This window comes from Malus sylvestris, chromosome 17 (assembly GCF_916048215.2).
Source record: "Malus sylvestris chromosome 17, drMalSylv7.2, whole genome shotgun sequence".
Classification (NCBI taxonomy): domain Eukaryota; kingdom Viridiplantae; phylum Streptophyta; class Magnoliopsida; order Rosales; family Rosaceae; genus Malus; species Malus sylvestris.
In genome coordinates this window covers 31,246,710-31,271,521 of record NC_062276.1, presented here as the reverse complement: position 1 = coordinate 31,271,521, position 24,812 = coordinate 31,246,710, and the positions used below count along the sequence as shown (strand labels likewise).

The 24,812-nt window shown below is 36.5% G+C and overlaps 2 protein-coding genes and 1 pseudogene across 2 annotated transcripts; 2 read left to right on the top strand and 1 right to left on the bottom strand.

Moving 5' to 3' along the window:
- The first annotated feature begins 8,875 nt into the window (after positions 1–8,875).
- LOC126611476 (putative transcription factor bHLH086) lies at positions 8,876–10,554 on the top strand. The gene is made up of 5 exons (XM_050279769.1): positions 8,876–9,440; positions 9,668–9,775; positions 9,874–9,939; positions 10,060–10,125; positions 10,228–10,554. The coding sequence occupies exons 1-5, from the start codon at positions 8,955–8,957 to the stop codon at positions 10,351–10,353; spliced, it is 852 nt and encodes a 283-aa protein (XP_050135726.1). The 5' UTR covers positions 8,876–8,954; the 3' UTR covers positions 10,354–10,554.
- Positions 10,555–12,458: 1,904 nt separating this feature from the next.
- LOC126611472 (U-box domain-containing protein 4-like) lies at positions 12,459–15,967 on the top strand. Its single transcript, XM_050279762.1, has 2 exons — positions 12,459–12,980; positions 14,857–15,967. The coding sequence occupies exons 1-2, from the start codon at positions 12,685–12,687 to the stop codon at positions 15,707–15,709; spliced, it is 1,149 nt and encodes a 382-aa protein (XP_050135719.1). The 5' UTR covers positions 12,459–12,684; the 3' UTR covers positions 15,710–15,967.
- Positions 15,968–16,445: 478 nt separating this feature from the next.
- LOC126611471 (valine--tRNA ligase, mitochondrial 1-like) lies at positions 16,446–24,551 on the bottom strand (annotated as a pseudogene).
- Positions 24,552–24,812: the final 261 nt, after the last annotated feature.

Sequence of the window (24,812 nt, the reverse complement as noted above, 5' to 3'; positions counted from 1 at the left end):
GTAGCCCTCGAAGAGACGAAGAGAATGGTATCTCACACGACGTCTGACTTATTGTGGTTTGGCCGGAAAATGCCTCGAAAGTCACTGAGGTCGCCTGAAACTGGGTAGGATTCAAATGAGTATAACTTTTTCAATACGCAACTAAATTGAGTGAAACAAAAAGGAAAGTTGTACTACTCGAAGCAACGAAGAGAATGGTACCTCACACGACGTCTGAATCATTGTGGTTTGGCCGGAAATTTCCTCGAAAGCCACTGAGGTCGCCGAAAACTGGGTAAGATTCAAATGAGTATAACTTTTTCAATACTCAACGAAATTGAGTGAAACAAAAAGGAAAGTTGTACTACTCGACGAGACGAAGAGATTGATACCTTGTACGCCGGCCAACTCGCCGTGGTTTGGCTGGAAAACCAAAACGTTTTGTCTCAAGGGCTGGTACATGTGAACTTGTGACTCCAACTAGGTAAGAGCCAGATCTAATTTGGGGCATTCTATCCTATATTTGTGGACAACCATCAAATGCTAAAGATTAAACAAACATAATATGTTCTACTGCTTAGCAAAAAAAGCTACAAACCCTTTGCTTATCAACAAAAAAAGACAAGTCCTTGCACTAGATATACTTTCAAATTACGTTGAGTAGCAACCTGATATATGTATTCGGACGAATTATAAAACAATTGACACACTCCTGACTTCCAAAATTCAATTCTTTTACTTTATATAAACTTGAAAAAAACATAATCGGCATCCAAATTAAAGTTTAGTCTTATTCAATGTATTGATTTTCAATCGTTAATTGATATACTATAATTTGGAACTTCAACGCCTAGACGCATGCTTATCTGTAAGAAATTTAAAGTGTCAAATTCGGCACATTATTCTTCATCATTTTATTCACTTCCCTTTTTTTTTTTTTAATATCCTAAATAAAACCTCCAAATATTGTACTAATTCATTATATATAAATGATTATGGTGTGTTTAGACTTCTTTCATTAATTACTACATATTTTCTACACTCACAATGTTTGTCAGCTCGCTATATAATCAACTTGATAATGTTAAATCCATCATGCAATGCATTTCTTTCCAATTTTTTGTGATAAACTAATAGATAATTGACTAAATAAACATCCTACAAAGTTTCAATAAAAATTTCCAAGTTTTTCTTACAATTTCCGTGGTTTTCATGTAATTTTTATCGATATCGATATTTTACCGACATTTCCATCGATATTTCCGTGTTTTCGGACTACCGATATTTCCGATATTACCGATATTTTCTTCCTTGCCTTTAATAAACCACAAAATTTACTTTTACCTACCTGTTGCACCAAAAAACAAATTATATTTTATTCCCTACACTATACTATGTTATGTTTCACCTTATTACTTATATGTTTTTTTGTGTCGCATGTAATGCACTTTATTCTGTTTCAGGTATCCTACACTTTATGGAGTGGGTCTGAGACATGGTTCTTCACTACGTAATTTTTATCATGTATCATATGATTTTGGCCTACTAGTTAGATTAGGACTTATGTTCGCTATTATGCACTATTGAGTGGAGACCAAGTTTGAGTATATAAATACGGCAATTGTTCTACAAATTATTCATTGAAAGATTTGGTGAGTTCTATAGTCCCATGACTTTGATTTACAGTGGCAGTCAAGTTTTAAACTTACTAGTTAATTCAGGATTTTAGTTATTTTGAATTGCATGAGTTCGGTTTAGAATTGTGCTTAAATTTAGTAATACGAGTTGTTTGAATTATGTGATTTGCTCCGCCTTAAATTGTACCTTTTGAGATTATTACTTTTATTGTTACCGAATTGTTCAAATATATGTTATGAATATTATTTCCTATCAACCAATATGAGGCCATCTCTACCCGAAGGGTCCAGAGGGCCAGAGGGCCGAAAATAGCCCTAAAGGCTAGGTCAGAGGGCTCTGAAATCTGGGAGGGCCCCATGGGATCAGAGAGGGCTGGCTATTTTTTTTATAATGTTCTCCTATTGCTTTCAGTTATAACCGACAACATTAAAGAAGAATTTTTTACTACTGTCGGTTATAACCGACAGTAATAGTTATTCAAAAGCAAAATTTTTATTTTTAATTACTATTAGTGTCGGTTATAACCGACACTAATAGTTTGAATTTTTTTGAATATAACGGCTAGTAGCCGTTGTATTAACTTTTTTTTTTTTATGAATTTAAACTTCTTTTTTTCCCTTTTTTTTTCCTTTTCATATGAATCAAATTTTGTTTCATATTTTGTTTCAATTCTATTTTACAAAATTTGTTTCAATTTTTTTTTAAATTCTATTTTTTTTCCTATAACTTCTATTTTACAAAATTTGTTTCATCTTTTTTTTTTTAAATTCTATTTTTTTTCCTATAACTTTTATTTTACAAAATTTGTTTCATATTTTTTTTTAAATTCCATTTTTTTCCTATAACTTTTATTTCACAAAATTTGTTTCAATTTTTTTTTAAATTCTATTTTTTCCTATAACTTCTATTTTACAAAATTTGATTCATATTTTTTTTCATATAACTTCTATTTTACAAAATTTGTTTCATATTTTTTTAAATTCCATTTTTTTTCCTATAACTTCTATTTCACAAAATTTGTTTCATATTTTTTTTCAATTCTATTTTTTTCCTATAACTTCCTAGGCCATTTATACAACATTAAATTAAATTAAGTAACATTAAACAACATTAAACAATATGAAACAACATTAAATAACATTAACCAACATACAAATTATACAACATAAAAAAACATTTAACAACATGAAACTTAAACAACATTTTTAAAAACATTTAACAACATAAAACTTAAAAGCCTACTCCATGCTTCTTTTGGCCCAAAGATATGCAACAAGATCCTGTTGTAGGTACTTATTTGTGGCACGAGAACGTATCATTCTATAGCGCCTCATATACTCATTTATAGAGATACTACCAGTTCTTGGATTGAAAGGCAAATTAGGCCCATCATATATTTTTGCTAGAGCCCTTCTTGACCTATTTGGATCTTCTTGGTCATCATCGGACTCTCCATCAATATACCCATCTCGCTCATCCTCCACTATCATATTGTGTAATATGATGCAAGACATCATGATGGAGTTCAAATTTTCTCGACTCTACCCTCTTGCTGGTTCGCTGATAATCTTCCACCGTGCTTGTAGAATACCGAAAGCTCTCTCAACATCTTTCTGGTATGCCTCTTGGTGTAAGGTAAACAACTTTTCTGCATCATTCCTAGGTTTTGGAATTGCTTGGACAAGTGTCGCCCACTTTGGGTAGATGCCATCTGCCAAGTAATACCCCATATTGTATTCACGGCCGTTGATGTAGTAGTCAAGTTGAGGTGCTTTACCTTCTGTCAAGTTATTGAAGAGGGGTGAACGCCAAAGAACTGTAATGTCATTTTGGGATCCAGGGACTCCAAAGAAAGCATGCCAGATCCATGTGTCATATGAGGCAACTGCCTCTAACACAACAGTTGGCTTTCTCGACCTTCCGCTAAAGCCTCATTGCCATCCAATAGGATAGTTCTTCCAATCCCAATGCATGCAGTCTAATGACCCTATCATGCCCGGAAACCCACGGTCTTCAGCTTTGTGAAGGAGCCGATTCAGATCTTCTTGATTTGGCTCTCGTAGGTACTCGTCTTTGTAAACCTGAACAATTATGTTACAAAATTCTTCAAGAGTATTAAGGCATGTAGACTCAGACATACCATGGGTTTCATCCATCGAATCAGCTGAGGAGCCATATGCCATCATTCGAAGTACAACAGTAACCTTCTGATGAGGTGAGAAACCAGGGCGGCCTGCTCTGTCCCGCTTCTGTCGAAAGTATGGATTGACCTGCTGGACATCACGAAGTAAACGCTCAAAGACATGACGCCTCATCCGGAAGCAACATCTGAAATCCTCTTCTGTGTACACCGAGTTGGGGTTAAAGTAGTTGTTCATCAGATTGGCATGCGCCATCGCTCTGTTTCGTGGTTTGTAAGAGCGACCAGCAACAGAGCCACCCCATTGAGGTTGTTCCTCAGTTGGCTGACACACCATGGCCGCAGCCATGGCTGCTGCCATGTTTTGTTTGTTGCGCCTTACTTGAACTTCTTCATCAGACTCCTCATCTTCTCATCTCATTTGCGCCCATTTTGCTTCCAATTTGGAATTGGATGAGGACCCCCAATTGGAATTGGATGAAGATCCAAAGTTGGAATTCATTGCAAACTTGAATTGAAAGAGATTGAATTTAAAGTTGTGTGAATTATAGCCCAATATCCACCCTATTTATAGCAAACAAAAATTCAAATCCAACGGCTAGCTGACGTCAGCATGATGTCAGCTACCAACGGCTAGCTGACATCATGTTAACGTCACTTAGCCGTTAGATTTGAATTTAAATTGTAGTTTTTAAATAATAAATTATGTTTGGCCTTATGGCCCTTTGGCTCTCGGTTGGAGACGGTTTTTTGTGACAGGGCTAAAACGAGCCATCTGGCCCTTTGGCCCTCGGTTGGAGACGGAGGCCAATATAGCCATGTACTGTTCATTAAAATATTAATATCTTGGGGAATCTTGGAGGGCCAGAGGGCTAAAACGAGCCCTCTGGCCAGCCCTCGGTTAGAGATGGCCTGATAGAAATAAAGATAAGATAGACGGGACTAATTTATTCTTTAGCCAAAAATTGGGACCAGCTCTGTGCTAAACATATAATTAAGAATGATTAATTAGGAACTTAAACTGCCAGATGGATTCAGTATATAGTCTTCTTAGAGGTTCCGGAATTAGGACGGATTTACTAATAATTTCAAGTGAGTATGAACCAGCAAGGACATAAGGGGAACAGCATTAAAATAAGTCTTATGATTAATTGGTTAGAGGGTTTATGATCTGTTGTGTAATAAAGAGAGGTTGATTTGGACCAAAAAGAAATTTGGTGTTCTTGACAGTTTTCTTTTAAGAGAAAATTGTAGCTATAGTCATTTCACTTTAAGTCAATTGTAGCTTTGGTCCTTTAACTAAAAATTCATTAGATATAGTCCTTCAACTTGTCAAACTATGGAGTAATGGTCCTTCCGTTATGTTTACTGTTAATGTGCTTGTGTGGCAGTACAATGGGACCCACATTATGTTAAATGGGTACCGAATGGGATAAAAAATTAGGTATATAAGTTAGATTTTTATTATAAATATTCTACAAAAGAAACAAAAAAATAAAACATGATTTCCCCCTCTCCCATCTTTCATCCTCCCCATTCCAGGATCTCCATATCTCTCGTAGCTGCGCACCAAAGCCATCACGCACCGCAGACCTACCCCACTAAACCACCTTCAATCTTCATTATTCGGGTAGATGGGGACCTCGGGATTATGGGTAGTGCTACTCCATTCACCGCCAATTTGGGTTTGTTCTAGGTTTGGAGAACCATTTGCGGCGGGGCAAACTAATGGGGTTCATTTTCAGAGGGTTTGGGAGGGGCTGGGCAAAGCAAAATTGAGAGAGATGGAGTCAATTGGTGGTAATTGTGATAGTCTTGGTGTTGTACAGAGAATATTTTTTTAGGGTTTTCAAATATTTCCACATCTGCCAGCCATGTAAGCACCTCAAACGGAGAATTTGACAGTGTTAGAACAAAAGGACTTATGCTCCACATTTTATGAAGTTCAAGGACTATATCTAATGGAATTTTAGTTGAGGGACTAAAGCTACAATTGACTTAAAGTTAAGGGACTATAGCTATAGTTAACTCTTCTTTTAATTACAGTAAAGATAATTTTTTTAATGTGTCCAAAATACGGCTTGTTACACCAAATATGATAATACTGGACAGGTATCCTGCATAGGATTGTCTGCCCTCCCACTTTCGGTGTCCTTCCGTGCCCTCCTGTTTGTGTGGTCACGGTTAAGCCACGTCAAAATTTTATATTGTTTTTTTATAAAGATAATAAGATAAAAATAAATAGTAATATAAAATGTTTATGTGACTTAACCGTAACAACATAAAACAGGAAGACATAAAAAATGAGAGGGCACACAATCCTTGTTTTACTGACAGATCTCTCCAAGGCAAGGAAAGGGTCAACACAATCTCCTTGGGACAAGGAATTTTCTCTTGTTTCGATGCCAGCTTTGGGTTTCCCTATTCGTCCCCCATTGTCTCTGTCAATGACACAACATATGCATGTGGATGATGACCTTCAATGAGTTTATATGTTTAACAAGCAGCAAATGGTTCAGTGCATATTTAATTAAATGAAGCAGAAAATATTCTTTACATATTTGACTTCAGAAAATGCTTTATTTAATTTTCTCTCTAACTTGTATCGAGATGTAGAAAACAGACTACACCCTCACTTAATCTGTCTGTTTGTAACTAAAATATGTCGTTGTTGTTAAACGAGACATAAAGACGTTTAATTCAAATATTGCAGCAAAAGTTTAGAAATTTTTTTGGCGAATCCAGTCTTTTGTATTAAATATTTGGTGTTTATCGCAACAAAAGTTTTGATATACAATTTTGACATTCTTATAAATATGCCAGGATACGATTTTGCTACTTTAGATTATAAAAATGATTACGTATGTATTTGATTATGTTATCTTTCTAAAAAAGTTACACCTAGTTTTAATTTTGATATGTGATTTAAAGATCCTCTATACTTCGTAACTTTCTCAAGGTTCATAAACAAAAGTAATTGGTTTAGTATTATTCCACGGTGAAGAGATTTTTCAGTGAACCAGGAAAACAGACGGACATGCCATATGTTATTATACAATGTAGAGGGACTTGAAAAAAAACTTCCCTCCAATTGTTAAGAACATTATGGTGTACCGCTTTGTATTTTAGGCACACAGAAAAATTTCTCATCATATATATACCATACAATACATACATGCATAAAAAGAAATGTCGTGTATTCTTGTTAGTACACATACATTTTGGTCTGCCTGCAAAGTTTTATACTCCCATACTGTTTTCATGTGGTTTGTAATAACAATTTTAAATAACGATTTTAAATATTCCACCATGTGTTGTATTAATTATCTCCAAATTCCATGACAATGGGACTTTAGCTTACACATGCATCAAAGCCGAACATAAGACTTAAACATAAGAGTTACATTACTTTTTCAAATTATTCATTCCGCGAACCAAATTAACAAGCTCTAGTCTCCCATCAACTATGATATTTTTGACAATTTGTCTTAACGAGTCTAGAAGGTTTTCAAACTTTCAAGTTGTAAATTGATCTTCATAATTGAATATATATATATATATATATATATATATATATATATATCTATGTCTATAACAAGAATGTATTATTATCTATAAAAATAGAAATAGAATGTAAAAATAGTATTAAAATAAATAAAATACAGCCGGAACCCACGTGCCGATGAGATAGAAGGGAAAGCTGATGGGAAGCTACGTTAAAGTGGTCCAGGTTCCGGAAGATGATGAGAGACTATGAATTCTCTGGGAATCTCAGCGACGTGGGGTGGCGAAAGATCCGGCGACCCTTCTGCTGCATGCATGCTTTTCCTCCAGTATAATTATCATCTTCTTCTATATAGGATATAATCTTCTCCCTATCTAATTCCTCACTTCTGCCAGCTAACATTCCCAATACAAAAATATGATTATTTTATAATCTCCAACAATATTAGTTTTTTCTTCTTCTTCGAGTAATGCAGCACTTACTACATTTTTCATAACACGTTTGGGTCTCATCTGTATTAGATAAATAATACAAATGTAGTATGAAAAATGTAATTAGATCAACTACACTTGAATGTCGAAGGCATCATTGGGTGATTCGTAGTTCCTACAGGTGGAGACGATGGGGTCGTTCCATGAATTTTTCTTCCTTTTGCCGCATTTCGCTCAAAGGATTGAAGGGAGATAGTGCACCAAGCTGTTCGTAATGGAGAGTCGTCGACTCCACTACCGTCCATGTACGTTGACAACTCTCCCACTACCGTCCATGTACGTTCCATACTAGATCTAACCAACGGCCTATCATACCTCCTCCACGTTATTACTCTCAAAGAAGAAGGATATTCTGCAATAAGGGAGGAGGATTAGGCTAGGCTATACAATAGATCAGAGAATGACTAAGTATCGATCGAATACAATACAAATATAATGTGAATCGAACTTGAGACCTCCAAGGCTCAAACTTAGAAGATGAATGCCATACTATTATAGACCTCTCAATCTCCAACAGTATTAGGGGTGGTTTGGGAGTGAGGAGTTTAAAAAAAAAGCACCCATGAAAAAAAGCTGTGGGGGTTTTAGGTGTTTGGTAAACTAAAAAAAAGGGCTTATTTTGGAAGCTGCTGTGAGAATAAGCTGAAATCAAAGGAAAAAGCTGAAGCAGCTATTTGCAACTTTGGAAATTGGTTTTTTTTCAAAGCACACGGAGCTACCGTGCTCCTTTAATGAAAAGACCCACTATTTGACTATTTTTTTTTTCAAAAGCACTTTTACAAAAAAGTTTATTAAACACTCTGCTGATTTATTTCACAGCCGCTTATTCTCACAGCACATCCGCTTATTCTCACAAAAGCTTTTTTTCAAAGCCCAGCAATACCAAACCAGCCCTTAGTTAACTTATACACTTTTCTTGTTCCCATGAGCACTATAATTAATCAGACTTTGCTAGCTAGCTAGCTACTTTCAGTGTCATACATTTTAATTATTTATTCTGGTTTAATTAATAATATTGCAATTAGACCCATAACCAATAATATAATAATCTTTTAGTTTGAACCCCTACAAATAGGGTTTCCACTCTGTGTCATTCTGCATATGCATGCCTAGCTAGCTAACTACTTGATCATCAAGTTTAGTAGTTTACTTTAGCATCATTCTCCACTCTCTCTCTCTCTCTCTCTCTCTCTCCCTGGAAATGGCACTAGCCAAGGATATTAGAATGCCTACTCCTCATGACTCATGCACTCATGATTCCCTTCAAGTTTCAGATCTTTCGAATGGATTTGTGTTTAGAGCCACATCTAGTTACCAACCTGATCAGCTTATTAACTTCAAAAGTGGGTACTACAACAGTGGTGAATCTCTGCTTAGTTTTGATAAAAACAAGCAGAATTCTCAAAGCATTTACTTGAACAGTAGTGCCAGCAAAGATAACTGCGACAGTGATTTGCATCATGGTAGTTACAGCCAGTGGAATCAGACGACTGGCATCGGCGATCATAGCCTTTTGGGGGATTTGAATTGGTTTCAGACGGCTAGCAATTACAGCAGCTCCATCCACAGCATATCAAAAGAAGACCATGGAGATCATGAGGCTTATGGATGGATATACTCTGAGGCAACTGATTACTTCCAGCAATCAGACGAGCAAGAAGCAGGCTTTCACAAGCGTCCCATTACGGTAATTAGCTCCTTTTATTCTTCTCTTTGTTCACAAAATTAATTAAATATGTCGGAAAACTGTCAATCTCGACTATATAAGATATTGAGTTGATTCATGCTACAATGTGCAGTCTAGATTGACAGTAGATTCTTGCTAAATTGGAAGTCAACATTGTCATGTAACTTGTACAGTTCCATTTGTGCACCACGAATAATGGCCTTGATATAGCAGAAATTTTTTGACAGGGAGAGAGCATGCAACCTTCAAAGAAGCAATGCACTAGTGCAACTAAGAAGCCCAAACCCAAGTCATCGACAAGTGCTTCAAAGGACCCCCAAAGTATTGCAGCCAAGGTTTGGACACAATTCATTCAGTTTTGATTAATTGAGTGCAACCTAAGCAAACTATATCAAATGGAATTTATAATGATGAAAGAATATTTGTCTTTCAGAATCGACGAGAGCGGATTAGCGAGCGGCTTAAGATACTGCAAGAACTGGTTCCTAATGGCTGCAAGGTGAGTTAATTTCTTATTAGCTTATATAATTTCTTGATCACCACATAAAGTGTTGTAAGTTTATATTAATTTTTTTTTTTTTGTAATTCTTAAATTTGTCTTATATGTACATTTTTGCAGGTTGATTTGGTGACCATGTTAGAGAAAGCGATCAGTTATGTTAAATTTCTTCAATTGCAAGTCAAGGTGTAACATCAAACAAATAATTTCCTTGTAAATTAATTTATCTATTGCATGTCTTCAAATTAATACTAGAGAGTCTTATATGTGTGAGCTCTGATGATTTAGGTGTTGGCAACTGATGAATTTTGGCTGGTTCAAGGTGGGAAAGCTCCTGATATTTCTCAAGTGAAGGAAGCCATTGATGCCATCCTCTCATCTTCTCAGAGAGACACAAGTTCAAGCTCGAAGTAATCGTTGATTAGTACTTGAAAATGATGCATAATTAAGCTAGAAAAATATATAAAAATAAAAACAAGAGCAACTATATATGTAGGCAAAGGAAAAGCGTTGCCATACAAGGAAGTTGGCAATGAATTAAGAATTATAACCTGTATTTTTGCTTTAATTATGAAATGTTGTGATCTAATTAATTATGCTTCTTGATATATATAACTGCATTAGTGTCATTCATGGAGAGTCCATTTGTTTTGTTCTTGATCCATATTTTAGAAAAGAGACATGGTCAAATACTGATATATGTTAGACCTATATATGTAATCTAACGAAACGATATTTGGTTACTCAAGATTTTGAAAGAAGTCCTCTTGTGCATGCTAGATTAGCCAATGGTCCAAGAATTTGACTTAAAATATATCCATGGACTGATCATTTCTAAGGGGAGGACACTAATTAAAATGACCCCGATTTTAAGAGGCCCCAAATGCTCTACCATTTTTGTTTTTTGTTTTTATTGGTTATATTCTAAAACTTGAATTGATCACTTTCCAAATCTAATATTCTATTTGACCAAAAAAAAAAAAAATCAAATGGGTTGTTCGGTATCCTTCATAGATCCAGTTTAACGTAGCTAAATAATTACGTAGTACTCATTGATTTCAAGGTAAAAAGTTGAACCCAAAAAGGACACCATACATGTTTTAATATTCTATTTGAAGCTATTATTTTTTACATGTACCTATTCAAAATCCATAAATTTACAATCGAACTGCTTGGATAAATAATATTTCAATGCAAGAATTTCCGTTAACTAGCTGGATGGGTTTCAAAATTTGATCGGCTTACTGTCTCCAGTTTTTTATTTTTTATTTTTATTTTTTATCTAGTTAGATTCATGAATTTACCCAAATCCAAATTTACTTTTGTTGTTTAACTGTATAAGATAATGAAAGATATCTGTAATGTTAAAGTATACTTAAACATATGGACCACCCACGACGAAATTTCAAACTCTACTACTTAATCATCCCTTTTATATTTTTAAAAAATAGTTAGTCTTAGTTTTAACTATTTGGACCGTGATTTAGATGCATAAACTGTTTTTAATTGATTTAATAGTTTTTGTTATCCAGACTAATCCAGTCTCTAATCATGCTTTAACCACGTGTTCTCATAAATGGCCACAGACATTACCATCCGCATATTAAAGTTATCAATCAGATGATCAATCGCTAAGCCACTGCAAACGTGACACAATGCTCACGCCTGCAGCTCCTAACTTTTTTATTTAGTTCATAAAGTTACGATTGACAAGTGGCGAATTGCTACATTGATAAGGATTTTCTTCAATTTGTTTTGTTTCCAGTTCAAACTATCTCCGTATAAATTAAAGTAGTATTACTCTCAGTATGCAATTCAGTAGGGCTTATTTGAAATTGATTTTTTTATAAATAAATTCAGTGCAGAAATATTTTTAGTAAAAATACTTTTAAAATGCAAGTGTTTCTTGAAAAAACACTTGAAGCTCTTTAAAATGACTAGACAATTATTAAAGCTCGTTTGAAATTGTTTTTAAAATAACTAAAAGTTCTTTTTTTAGAAAAAATATGGGTTCAAAAACACTTGAAATGCTTCTTGCAAAAAATTCTAGTTATGTACTTTCTGTAAGAATCACTAGTTATGTATTTCTTACAATAAGCATTTCAAGTGTTTTTCTAAAATTTACTTGCATTTTTACTAAAAATTAAAGTGCTTCTTAAAAGCAGCTCTAATTAGGTGTTTCCTATAAGAAGCACTAGTTATGTATTTCTTACAAAAACTACTTAAATTTATTTTAAAAATATTTTCACAAAAATCGTTTTTAACTATTTTTAAAACAGCTTATTGTAAAACAACGGGCACGAGACTGCTTATTATATAAACGAACCCAACTTTTTTGCTTCCAAAAAGGAAAATTTATCTTTTACTTTATAAATGATAGTTCCTAAATTTTCCGTAAACGACTAACTCGGGACGATCATATGGTTATATGGAAATAAAAATGATTAAATTATTCGTATGTCGACAAATCTCCAAAAGAAACCAACGCATGCTCTCCAAAAAAAAAAAAAAAAAAAAAGACAAACCAACGGAAGGGAGCCAAGTTGCTGTCCAATAAAACTTTCGAACTGTACTGTTTGCTTAAACGCCAACCCTCCTCCCTCTCTCTCTCCTCGGAGCGCTTCTCAGCCTCTAAAGTTCCCCACTCAGATATTTCTTCCCCTCTGTTTTTTCTTACTCGATCACCCACCCACCCAACTAAACTTACCCACCACCACCTCTTCACTTCGTTCACCTCCCTTCTTAATGGATTCCCGCTCATCATCCGACGGTCTGAGTTCGACTCCGGACTCACTCTCTCCCACCTTCTCCTCATACTCAGCCGTCCATCGCGCTCTCGAACTCATCCAATCCGACGACCAGGATTCCAAGCTCCAGGGCGCCCAGGAAATCCGCCGCCTCACCAAGACCTCGCAGCGGTGTCGGCGCCAGCTCTCCGACTCGGTGGGCCCACTTGTGTCCATGCTCCGCCTTCGTGACTCGCCCGAGTCCCACGAGTCGGCCCTACTCGCCCTCCTCAACCTCGCCGTCAAGGATGAGACGTACGTGAAAACATTCCCCTCCGAACTCCTTCTATTTTCTTTTAATTTTATTTTATAAAAAGATTTTCCTTTTTTTTTCATGGAATTAAGTGACTATTACTTCTTGGAAATTGTGTATTGAATTTTGGGAAATTTCTTCATGTGATTCTTAATTTGGTGAAAAATAGAAATATTAATATAAAATAATAGCTCCCGCAGAATCCTATTCGGGGATTCTCTTTTTTCTTTTTTTTTTCTTTTTTTTTTGCTTTACCTTTTCTTGTATCTGATTGGTTGCTGAGAAGATGGTGGGAAAAGAATATCCTAAAGTTGTCGGTCAGATTTTCCTTCATGGATATATCTGTTTTGTTTGCCTTTTTATTTTATTTTTTTATCAAGATAAATGTTTTTGGTTTTGTCAAAATAATTTTATTTGGGTAGCAATAAATAAATAAAGCTTGTTCAAGTTATGATAAACAAATTAATAGGGTGATAATAGCTCAAAAAGTATAACTTTTACACTTGTAAATAAGTCTCCTATTTTCTGTTTAAAAAATAAAAGTCTCATATTTAATTATCGTAAATTTAAATACCTAATTATAACTGCACCGTTCTGTTATGTTAGTCAGCTCAAATCCACTTTTCTCCAATTTTGTTTTGTTTTGAAGAAAAAGAATGTTTATTTAAATGGGTTGGTTCTTTGGTTGGTTATAATTAGGTTCATAAAGTTACCAAAAGGAAGAAAAGAATGCAATCAAGTTATGCTCCATTTTCTTATGGAATTGGAAGCTATGCTCGTTTGGTTGCTTAGAAAATAGTACTTTTGGTCTAATTTCTTGAATAATATTGAAATTAAAGGAACAATATATAAATATACACATAGATATACAATATTTTCTAGGAATTGAAGTAGTTTGCATGGCCAATGAAAATGTTGGTATTAATATGAAGTTCTTCATGTGATCGATAGATTTTTCAGTGTACCGAGAACACAGTCCGATATATCAAGTGTAATAATATAATTTGTTGAGAACTTTCAATCAATTTTATTATTACACTAGGTGTGCATAACCGTATTCCCGATACACTAAAAAATTTATACACAGTGATCAAAGAGAAATGTTTAATATTTGTCGCAACCAAAATGATCATTAGGGGGTTGAAAAGCAAATAAGAACCAATCAAAATGTTAAGAAAACCAAAGAGATTGCTTTGTGAGTTATGATATACTTGTATTGAAAGGAATTGGATGCTTCATGGTTCGAGAAGCAAATGGGATCCAAGGAGAGTTGTTGCTCTCTTTTTCTTTGCTTCTTATTCCATCTCCTCCTTTTTTTTATGAATCCTACTGCTCAAGTTATCATATTCTAATTAAAAAGGTTTTTGTTTAGTGGGGAAGAAGATAACAATGTGTACCTTCTAAGCATAGAGTAAGAGAAGCACATTGGTGGCCCTCTTTTTTAACCTTTTTGCATGTTTTTTTGTTGCCTTCTTTTTCTTTTTCTTTTTCTTTTGTTCTTAATTTTTTTTTTCCTTTTCTTTAGTCTAAATATAGATCACACTTTTGTAATAAAATAAAACAAAAACATTTCTTTTTGTATTTTTTTGTGGTAGTTTCTTAGCACCTAAATGGAGGTGTAACTAAGTTCATATGTGGATTAGGCCAATCTGTCAGTTACGAGTTTGAATCACTCTCGTAAATTAGAGTAGCTTAGAATAGAATATCGCATTGTCCAAGCAATTTGAGGATCAAGACAGGTAAAATTTGGATGAAATTACTAGTTAAGTGTATTTCCATTCAAATTGGAAAGATGGATGGGCAATTTGAATTTCAATGTTTTGGGCACAATTTTCCTTTTCTGCTGCTAATTTTTCTTCTCAATATTTGGTCTCTCAGGAACAAAATTAAGATATTGGAAGCTGGCGCTTTGGAGCCAATAATTACTTTCCTTCGGTCACAAAGTTCCACCCTGCAGGAGTATGCAACTGCAGCTCTACTCACTCTATCAGCTTCTGCCGTCAACAAGCCAGTTATAGGTGCTTCCGGTGCCATTCCTCTTCTCGTCGAAATCCTTAGACATGGCAGCCCACAAGCTAAAGTCGACTCAGTAATGGCGCTTTCCAATCTCTCAACACACCCTTCTAATCTTAGCATCATTCTTGAAGCAACACCAATTCCGTCCATAGTTACTTTGTTAAAGCCCTGCAAGAAATCTTCAAAAACAGCTGAGAGATGCTGTGCTCTGATAGAATCTCTGGTGGGATTCGATGAGGGAAGAACTGCCCTCACATCTGAAGAAGGCGGAGTGCTTGCAGTGATTGAGGTGCTTGAAAATGGATCGCTCCAAAGTCGGGAGCACGCTGTAAGTGCTCTACTAACAATGTGTCAAAGTGACAGGTGCAGATATAGAGAAGCGATTCTTAAAGACGGGGTAATCCCTGGACTTCTCGAGCTCACAGTTCAAGGAACGCCCAAGTCTCAGACAAAAGCGCATACGCTTTTGCGCTTATTGAGGGAGTCTCCATACCCAAGATCAGAGCTTGAAGCAGACACTCTGGAGAACATTGTATGCAACATCATCTCTCAAATTGACAGTGATGACCAGTCCAGTAAAGCGAAGAAAATTCTGGCCGATATGGTTCAAGTTAGCATGGAGCAAAGCTTGAGACATTTACAGCAAAGGGCTCTGGTATGCACATCGACTGATCTGCCAATCAGTACTTGCACCTCTGAAGTATCTTTGAAATGACAGTTTTTCATTTAATTAGCTTCGTGTTTCTGACACGGGTCCTGTGAGGTAAAATTTCGATGCTGTACTAGAACAAAGAACAAAGAACAAAGATGATATAGTAAAATGATGCCAGTCCAGGCCTCTGTGAAGTCGGGTGACTGGTAAGTGTCAATAAACTGGAAAATGTATTGAGAGTTGAGAGAAAATATTCTATTAGTTGGTTTGTAAAGAACTGTTGTATCCTTTAGTATAATAATCTACTGAAAGCTTTACATATATCTCCATTGGTTACCTATCATATGAGGTTCCTCTGTTAATTGTTAAATGAAACTCGTTCGAGAAAATTTTCAATGTGTCTAAGTTTGTTTCTAATCCCTTGCATCCAACTATTTTTCCTAATTGCCTTTGAATTTAGAAGTTCCTTGCCCAAACATACCATAAGTGAATCTAAGCATCACTTGTCTTTCCTAATAGTGATGTTTCGGGACAAGTTTGTGACCACAACATTAGTTTTGCGCTAGGAATATGCCGACACACGAAATTTAGCTTGCACTGACAAGTACAAAGTGCCATAAGGCTTCTGGATGTAACGGAAATCTCCACAACCATTTCGTAGTTTTTTGCCATCAGGTTTCTTGACTCCCAAGCTACCGCATAACTTATGAAGGTAACTCAATGAAGAAATACAACTTCAAATTTGGTCCACGTTAATTGCAAGGTGGAATAGTTGGTAGTGGAATAAGGGTGAGAAGAGTGATGAAAGGAGAGAACTCTGTATTTCTGCAATTTTGCTGATACGTGAATGTACCAAAGGCAATTTAAACTAACAAAATCATAATTACATCATAATATCAAATCTTGACGCCTGGTGGCGGTCGGGAAACAAAACAATCGCCCCTTTAAAGAAAGGAGCATCGCAGCCTTTCCATGGTTTCCTTCTCCAAGGATTCTAGATTGTCAGCACTACATGCTTGATCTTCCTCGGACGCCTTTTTTCGGTAACCAGGAGAATTCATCCACCATAACCTTCCCAGAGTACTTATTTCCTGCTTCAAGCATTCTAGCTTGTCAGCGTTGGATTCTTGAATCTTTTCAGATGTCTTTTCTTGGTAACCAGGAGAGTTTATCATCAGATACAGCTTTTCCCGTTCCCTGTAAGCATAATAAAGTTCGTTAGTAGTCAGCAGCTTACTCTTCGGGCGACATTTGATATTGTACGAGATTAAACTTCTTTCTGCAGAGTCCATCTTAATCTTCAAGATATAAAGCATTTATATTCTTCGTCTATTGCACATGAAATCTAAGCTTTTAGCTAGTCGAGTCGAGTCTAGTCTAGTCTTGCAACCTGTCAAACACGGCCTAAATATATATGCATATGGCAAAAAATAAATGGCACAGGCAATGTTGTATTAGTAAAAACAATTTATTCATGGGCTTACAGTATGAATTTTTCCATCTTCTCGCGGATCTTTTCAGGGTCTGCCTTTACTCTTGGAACCCTCAGAAAAACCGACAGATATTCATTTACAAGACACATCTCATATCCACTGGAGACGGTGCTGGTGGGAAAACTGTCATTCTCGCTGAGTATCTGCAGGGACAAGAATATTTATCATTTCTAATCACCTAATAACCTAGCAGACAACCAACTTTACTACCAAAGCATCATCATCAAACACTTGTTTCGTGGACATGTTCCAGGCAATATATAGGATTAAAGTGCCACTTTTTGAAGATTCCCTTCTCTCTGGTTTGAGATTATATTCTTTGAGCAGAAAACCAATCTCCATATTCGGATATCTGAACAAGCCAATCCATGGGTTCTGCTCAGGTAACTTGGTGGGTGAATCAAGTACATTGAACTATCAAATTCTTTCAAGCTAATTCAAGTCAATGTGCTAGCTCTCTGTCAATTGAATTGTGAATAAACCTGCAATTGCTTAATTAATATGCAGACAGGTTGATTGTAGGCTTAGGTTTTAGTTTTAAAATCGTTTGATTATAGCCTAACCAACCAACCCCCCTCCCCGCATGGCATAGGCTCTGTGTATTATCTTAGGGATTCGTTGTTCTCTATACAAGGAACATGCTTGACTGGTGGCACAAAAGAATTGTCATCAAAGAAAAAAGTTGATAGGTTCGACCAAAACAAAAGGTATATGATAGAGCAGGTTTTCTTAAAGAAAAATTGTATCATTTACCGTCAAAGAAGACAAATGGGCAAGAGCTTCAATCTCCAGTCGATGGCTGCAGATTATATTCCAATCCAAATTGTTTCCACACATTACATGAGCTGGTCGCCTAAAAGCAAAATAGAAAAAGAATGAGAAGTCCAACTGAAGATATCACATATCAAAATTTCAGAGATTTTTAAGAAACAAGATAGAAGTTGCACTGCACTTTCAAGATCTACCTTTCACGACTTTCTTTTGCAAGTGAACGGAGAGATTTCACAACAGTCTCTACAAGGTTCATCTCAGACTCCACCCTTTCATTTGTCCAGCACTGGAAGAATAACATGATAAAAAGGCAGTTAGTGCACAAACCAAGTTCAGATCAACAGCAAACATTGCATCAGCAACCTTCTTCCAAGTTACAAGGTGATATTAACAAAAAAAAAAAAACCACCATTTCTAAACTAAACGCTTTTATTATGACTAAACTTACATCTACAATGGATGGATACTCGCACATCATAATTGATATTGCCCTCTTGTGAACCCCGGAAGATGGAAGACGTTGCCACAGTTCTTCTGTGACAAATGGCATAAAAGGATGAAGCAACCGTAACCCATGTTCAAGACATAACCATAGTGTATCCCGTGCGAAACCCCTTTCAGATGCAAACTTTGGATCGTTACCAAAAAAGTAAGGCTTGATAGTTTCAAGAAAAACATCGCACAACTGGTATTGCCACCAAGCATGCACTGCGGTGGCCGCATCTGATAACTCATAGGATTCCAGTGACGAAATAATTTTGGATATGGATGTATTCAGTACCGAGTGTATCCACCGGCAACTAAATGGAAGCAAATCCGGATTTACACTTGAGGGTGGAACATAGTCATCCCCAAGTATGCTCAGAGAAAATCGCACTGCATTCCACAATTTATTACACCAGCAACTATAGCTCTCAACCCTTTGGATGTCCAAATTAATCTTATCATGCTGAAAGGACAAAACAATAAAACAGATTACTTAGATCAAGTCTAAACCTGACCAGTATAAGACTTGCGAGAAAACAATTACGTGAATAATATAGTAAGGCAGAAGTCAAAACCTGAGCAGTATAAGACACGAGAGCAAACGGAGAGCATCTGCACCACATTCCCAAATTCCTGCAGGAAAGTCTTTCTTTAGCCCTTCTTCTGAGACGGCTACTTCCTTGGCATCCAAATTTCCCTCTAAAAGCTTCTTCCGTAGACCTTCAAGATCAATACCATTTATTACATCAAGTGGATCAATGACATTCCCCAAGGATTTTGACATTTTACGTCCATGGGCATCACGAATCATTGGGTGCAAATATACCTGCAGACAAACAAAAGTCCACCTGTCACTTCAGTAATAAAAACATACGATGAAAATAATCGCAGGAAGATATCCACAAATCAAAACGTATATACCTTCAGCAAACAAGCAAAAGTCTTAAAGTTTACGACACAAAACTAAAATACCTACTGGAACACACTGACAAGCTAACAAAAATAGTCATGTAACATTGGAATCTCATCACAACAGCGTACTTTTTTTTCCACAAAACTTCTTTAGCCCTAGGCTTTACCATGTGGAAGAACATTTTGTCCCTAATTAGTGTATGCTATAACATCTTAAAGTCAGGCAACTAGTAAATTATAACTAGGAAATATACAACATATATAAATCTGTTTATCACACAGTTAAACATCTATATTGAAACAATTTATGCTTACCTTTGTAAAAGGTATGTTGCCGCCCAGTGTCATTCCTAGCATTACCATACGAGCTACCCAGAAAAAGAGAATATCATGTCCAGTTTCAAGAACTGCAGTCGGATAAAAAGCCTTCAGATCTTCTGTGTTATCTGGCCAGCCCAACACGGACAATGGAAACAAACCAGAAGAAAACCATGTGTCAAGGACATCAGGATCCTGAATTAATTGAAAATTCCCCTGATATGCATCACTAGCCTTTGCTTGAGCCTCTTCCTCATTTCTAGCAATTACCCATCGGTCATCAATAAATCCAAAATCTTCCTGCTTATCGCCTTCATAAACAACATACCATGCAGGAATACGGTGACCCCACCAAAGTTGCCTCGAGATGCACCAATCACGAATGTTCTCAAGCCATCTGCGAGAGGTGGACCAATAGTAGGTAAGCACTTGCATATGAAACTAATCAAATATAGAGAGAGAACAAATACAGACTAAGTGAACCAGCTATTCACACAAACAAATAACTATCAGAAAAGGGCTGAGAAAAGATCATAATAACAGCTACCATTGATTGACATTAGTTCAACGAATATATCGTAAACAAAAAATAAAAATAAAAAGATCAACGGTTATTGAGATATTGATGACCTATCAAATAATGCATATTTTCCAAAAACTACAGAACTTTTGAATGAAACTCTGGGAAATGTTAAGTATAACAATAATACATGTGCTAACCACATTAATTCCATAAAAAATGTCATGATAAAGATGATATCTGATGACAAGTAAAAATTTAAACTAGCTGTTTCTTTAGGGCGGCAGGATCTAAACGGAAACAAGACATTACCTCTTCCATTCAGCAGTATACTCTCTTGGGATGATCTCAAGCTTCCTGTGTTCATCATCTACGACAGCATCAAGGGCTTGCTTTCCCATACCGCTGCATTTAAGATACCATTGGGGCTTTATCATGGGTTCCACAACATCTTGGCTTCTAGAGCAAATTCCAAGTCGCATCTCATTGTTCTTTGCTTCTTTAAAGAGACCCTAAATGGCATGAGAAAACTGTCACCAAAACCTCCATAACACCATAGAGAAACTGAAGTAAATAGACGGTATCAACCAACTAGGAATATTGTGAAACAACTGGTGATGTTGATAAGTGATGCAATAACAAGTAAATTATTTTAAACTTCATTTGAGTGTCCAGGATGATGAAATGCAAACAATTCCAATTTCAAATTAACTGTTGAAATCAAAAGAGTATCAGACGGAAGAGAGTAATAAAGAACTAGGAAGGAAAGTGTCAGTCATAGTGCTACAGATGTTACTTCTAGCATAGACAATCTAACTGAGTAGGCCCCCGCCAATATAAATGTATACCGATCACTTCGTGAATTCACATAGATAAAATGATACCGCATGTTGATAGTCAGCATAGAACTTTCAAATGAGTGTAGTAATGTAAGATAGATACCTTCTTCTTTAGTGCTTCTGTCACTGCTTCTCGGGCTTCAAAACGTGGCATTCCTGCAAATTCTCCACCCTCCTCGTTTATTTTTCCGTCATCCGTAAAGATGTTAATAAAGTCCAGGTTATGGCGCTTTCCCGCATTAAAATCATTCGGATCATGGGCTGGGGTAATCTGCAGGAGGAAAAGAGAGAGAACAAGACATTTTTTTATCCATAAAATATCAACCAGAAAAAAAAAAAAAAAAAAAATTAAAGCAATCACTCACAACTTATATGTTAAACTTTACCTTCACAGCACCAGTCCCGAACTCTGGATCAACAAGAATTTCATCACGGACTATACAAATCCTTCGTCCATTGAAAGGATGGATGGCATGTTTTCCATGAAGATGTTCATACCTCTTATCATTAGGATGTACAGCAATGGCAGTATCACCGAGCATAGTTTCCACTCTAGTGGTGGCCACCACAATCTCACCTAAACCTTCCTCCAAAGGGTAAGCAAATGAAGTTAACACACCAAATTCAACAGGACTGTCGTATCCAGGAACCCTCAGTAATGTCCTTTCTTCTATATCGATGTAATCCACCTAATTACACCAAAAAAATTTCATAAATGCTGAAAAAAAAGGGAGTAGTATACGCAGGGACAAGGAGAAGGCTGACCTCAATGTCAGATATAGCTGTACGCAACACACAATCCCAATTCACTATGCGATTAGCCCTGCAAAACGTAACATGCCAAAAAAAATCCAAATAGGTTAACCAAATTGAAGAAAAAGAACAGAAGGATGAGTTACAGGTGTGGATGATTGCTACGCACTGGTACCAAGATCCTGTCCCATTCCCAACTTACAAACTAACTGAACAAAACATAACTACAACGTCAAACAAGAACCAGAAAGACAAAGCTAGCATCCAGCAGTTAGTTGCTAACAGCTATTCTATATAATGTCTTTATCAAGAATGGTTATATTCCAATTAGCATAGAGGTCTGAGCTGGGAAACAAGACAATAAGAAACAAGTGTTCCCCTACCCTATGCCGAGCATACCTGTAGAGAAGCCCCTGCTTATGCAGCCTTACAAAAGCCTCTGTCACGGCATTTGACCTTTTCTCATCCATCGTGAAGCACTAAAAATTAAGGAAACGCAAAGGTTCAATCAAGATCAGAGCGAGAGAGGTCTTCATAACTAGGTCTAATAAACAACTAAAGCAAAGTCATACAAAGCTCCACGAACCTCAATCTTACCTCACGGGACCAATCCAAAGAAGCACCCAAGCGACGGAGCTGCTGTAAAATGGTGCTCCCATGCTTTTTCTTCCAGTCCCAAACCTTTAACAACCAAGTTAACCACAGATTGAATAGTATGAATGTATTCAGAAACTTTTAAAACATCAAACTTATTTAAGAAATTTATTTCCAGCTATTTGCAGTTCAAGCTTACCTTAGCCACAAATTGCTCACGACCAATATCATGTCTGGTTAAATTTTTTTCACTCATAAGCTTCTTTTCAACAACCACCTATAATAAGCACATGGACGTCATGTCTAGCGAACGTATACATATGTAATGAAGATAAATCCAGATCCATGAAAATCAAAAGTCCATGCATATTATATGATCAACATATGATGCGGTTAATAAGTTGTCAATCATGGGCTACAAAAAGGAACTGCTTTAAGGGGAAAGGGCTCATCCCCACAGGCAAAAAAAAGGCCAAACATACAACACATTAAATCATTAAAGCACTTTTGGCACATGGGTTAAGTTAAATATCTGTAAAATGCTGGAGTGAGGGCAACGGAAGTAACGCTTTTGCTCATAATGGTAATGTAATACTCAGAAGTTTAAGCATTTACTTCCATCACAAAAACAAAAAGAAAGCAAATACTCAACCAATCGCTGATTAAAGAGACAAAGAACAGAACCTGTGTTGCTATCCCGGCATGATCCATTCCAGGCACCCACATGGCATTGTAGCCGGACATTCTCCGCCAACGAATGATAGTGTCCTACATACAGAAAAATCAGATCCAATTTTCTTTACGCGCCCTAACCAATGAAGAGCACAAACTGAGTAATCTATGCAAAGATGTGACCTCAATAGCAGCAGTAAGAGCATGGCCTATGTGAAGGGTGCCGGTCACATTGGGCGGCGGTAAAACCTGCAATACATGCAAAACCCCGTTAACGTTCTCGCTATTTTTTATTTCTTTCTCTTGATCTGTTTATCCATATCAATGTGAAGTTGTGAACCCCAGACACACGTTAGTTTGGAGTAGTATGACACTTACAATCACAAATGGAGGTTTAGAGCTGTTAGCATCTGCCGAGAAGAACCCCATTTTCTCCCACCACTCATACCACCTAAATCAGCAAGTAATGGAGAGGAAACTATAAGACACTACAAGGACAATGTATCAGTAGAATTAATAGGTGAAAAGAAGAGTATACTCACGACTTCTCCACAGCACGCGGATGGTACATTTTGGCCATTTGACTGGCCATCCTTTTCTTCTGACCGAATGGAGTCTCCGGGGCCCTTGCATTGTCATCTTCATCATCCAAAAGCCTTGCATTCTTCGTTTTACTTGTCTTCAAAGTAGAAGCACATGCTTGTTGCTCCTAAATGATTTTAAATGTAACAGAACGAATAAATAAAGCCTTAGCCTTTCATCAGTGACTGCATTGATATTCGAATATTATAATATATCAATGGGGTTTTGGGGGGTTTTGGAAATTCGAATATTTATAAATGTGAAGTTTGAGAGCATGAACAAAGAACATAGCTATCTTAAATGTCCAAATTTTTCAACTTTCTGAGGAGCGGCAAAGACAAGTATAGCAAACCAGTACCTGCAGCTTGATGGCTTTCTGCAAAGCTTTTTGCTTTTTCAATTCTTTCTCTTTTGCCTGCCCAAATGCCAAAAACAAAATAAATTCACTTGCTTTGTTTGTTTCTCAGTAAATAAAAATAATTATCTCCAGATTCTCAGCGAAAGCAAGTGGTTTGTAACTCAGATTCTTCGTTACACCCCATGTCCCGGGTTCGAAACCCCGTTGCTTAATGTAAATTATTGTATAGTTTGTCAGATAAAAATCCTCAGCCAAAAGTGAATTTAAAAGAAGCAACAGCGAACCAACCTTTGCTTCCTTCTTCATTTTCTTGATTGTATCTGCCTCTGCAGTTGGGGAAGACATTGCAGAGCACGGCGGGAGACGGCAAACCGACACCACTGAGTGAGTGGGGAAGAAGAAGAAGACGTCGTTACGTGTAAGAGATTATTAAATTAGGCTCCCAATTTATGCCGCCAAGGGAGGAGTAGAACGCACAGTGTTCCTATTCAACAATACATTGTGACGTGATAATGTATTATTGGCCAAGAAACATAACGTAGTAGTAAACCCGTTTCATATAAGCGAAGAAGAAGCAGATGGAAATCTAAATTCGAGGAAACCCGAATTCGACTTAAAAAAGCAAACCTAAATCCAATTGAACAAGGATACCTATACCGGATTCACGATGGACACATGACACCGGGGTAGGAGAAGGGCTTCACAGCTGTCAAGTGCTGAGTGCCAATCAGCTTCTGTTATAATTTTTTTTTCTTTTCTTTTTTGTAGCACTAAGTTGCTATACGTATGCTGCAGGTTTTTATATTTGGTTTATCATGGACTCGAGCTGTTACGAGTTGTCCGTCACGATCGTAGGTGGCCTTGCAAT

Coding starts and splice junctions, on each gene's coding strand:
- LOC126611476 (XM_050279769.1), top strand. CDS start 8,955: ATGGCACTAGCCAAGGATATTAGAATGCCTACTCCTCATGACTCATGC. Junction 9,940..10,059: donor TGGTTCCTAATGGCTGCAAG/GTGAGTTAATTT, acceptor ACATTTTTGCAG/GTTGATTTGGTGACCATGTT. Junction 10,126..10,227: donor TTCTTCAATTGCAAGTCAAG/GTGTAACATCAA, acceptor CTGATGATTTAG/GTGTTGGCAACTGATGAATT.
- LOC126611472 (XM_050279762.1), top strand. CDS start 12,685: ATGGATTCCCGCTCATCATCCGACGGTCTGAGTTCGACTCCGGACTCA. Junction 12,981..14,856: donor CTCGCCGTCAAGGATGAGAC/GTACGTGAAAAC, acceptor TTGGTCTCTCAG/GAACAAAATTAAGATATTGG.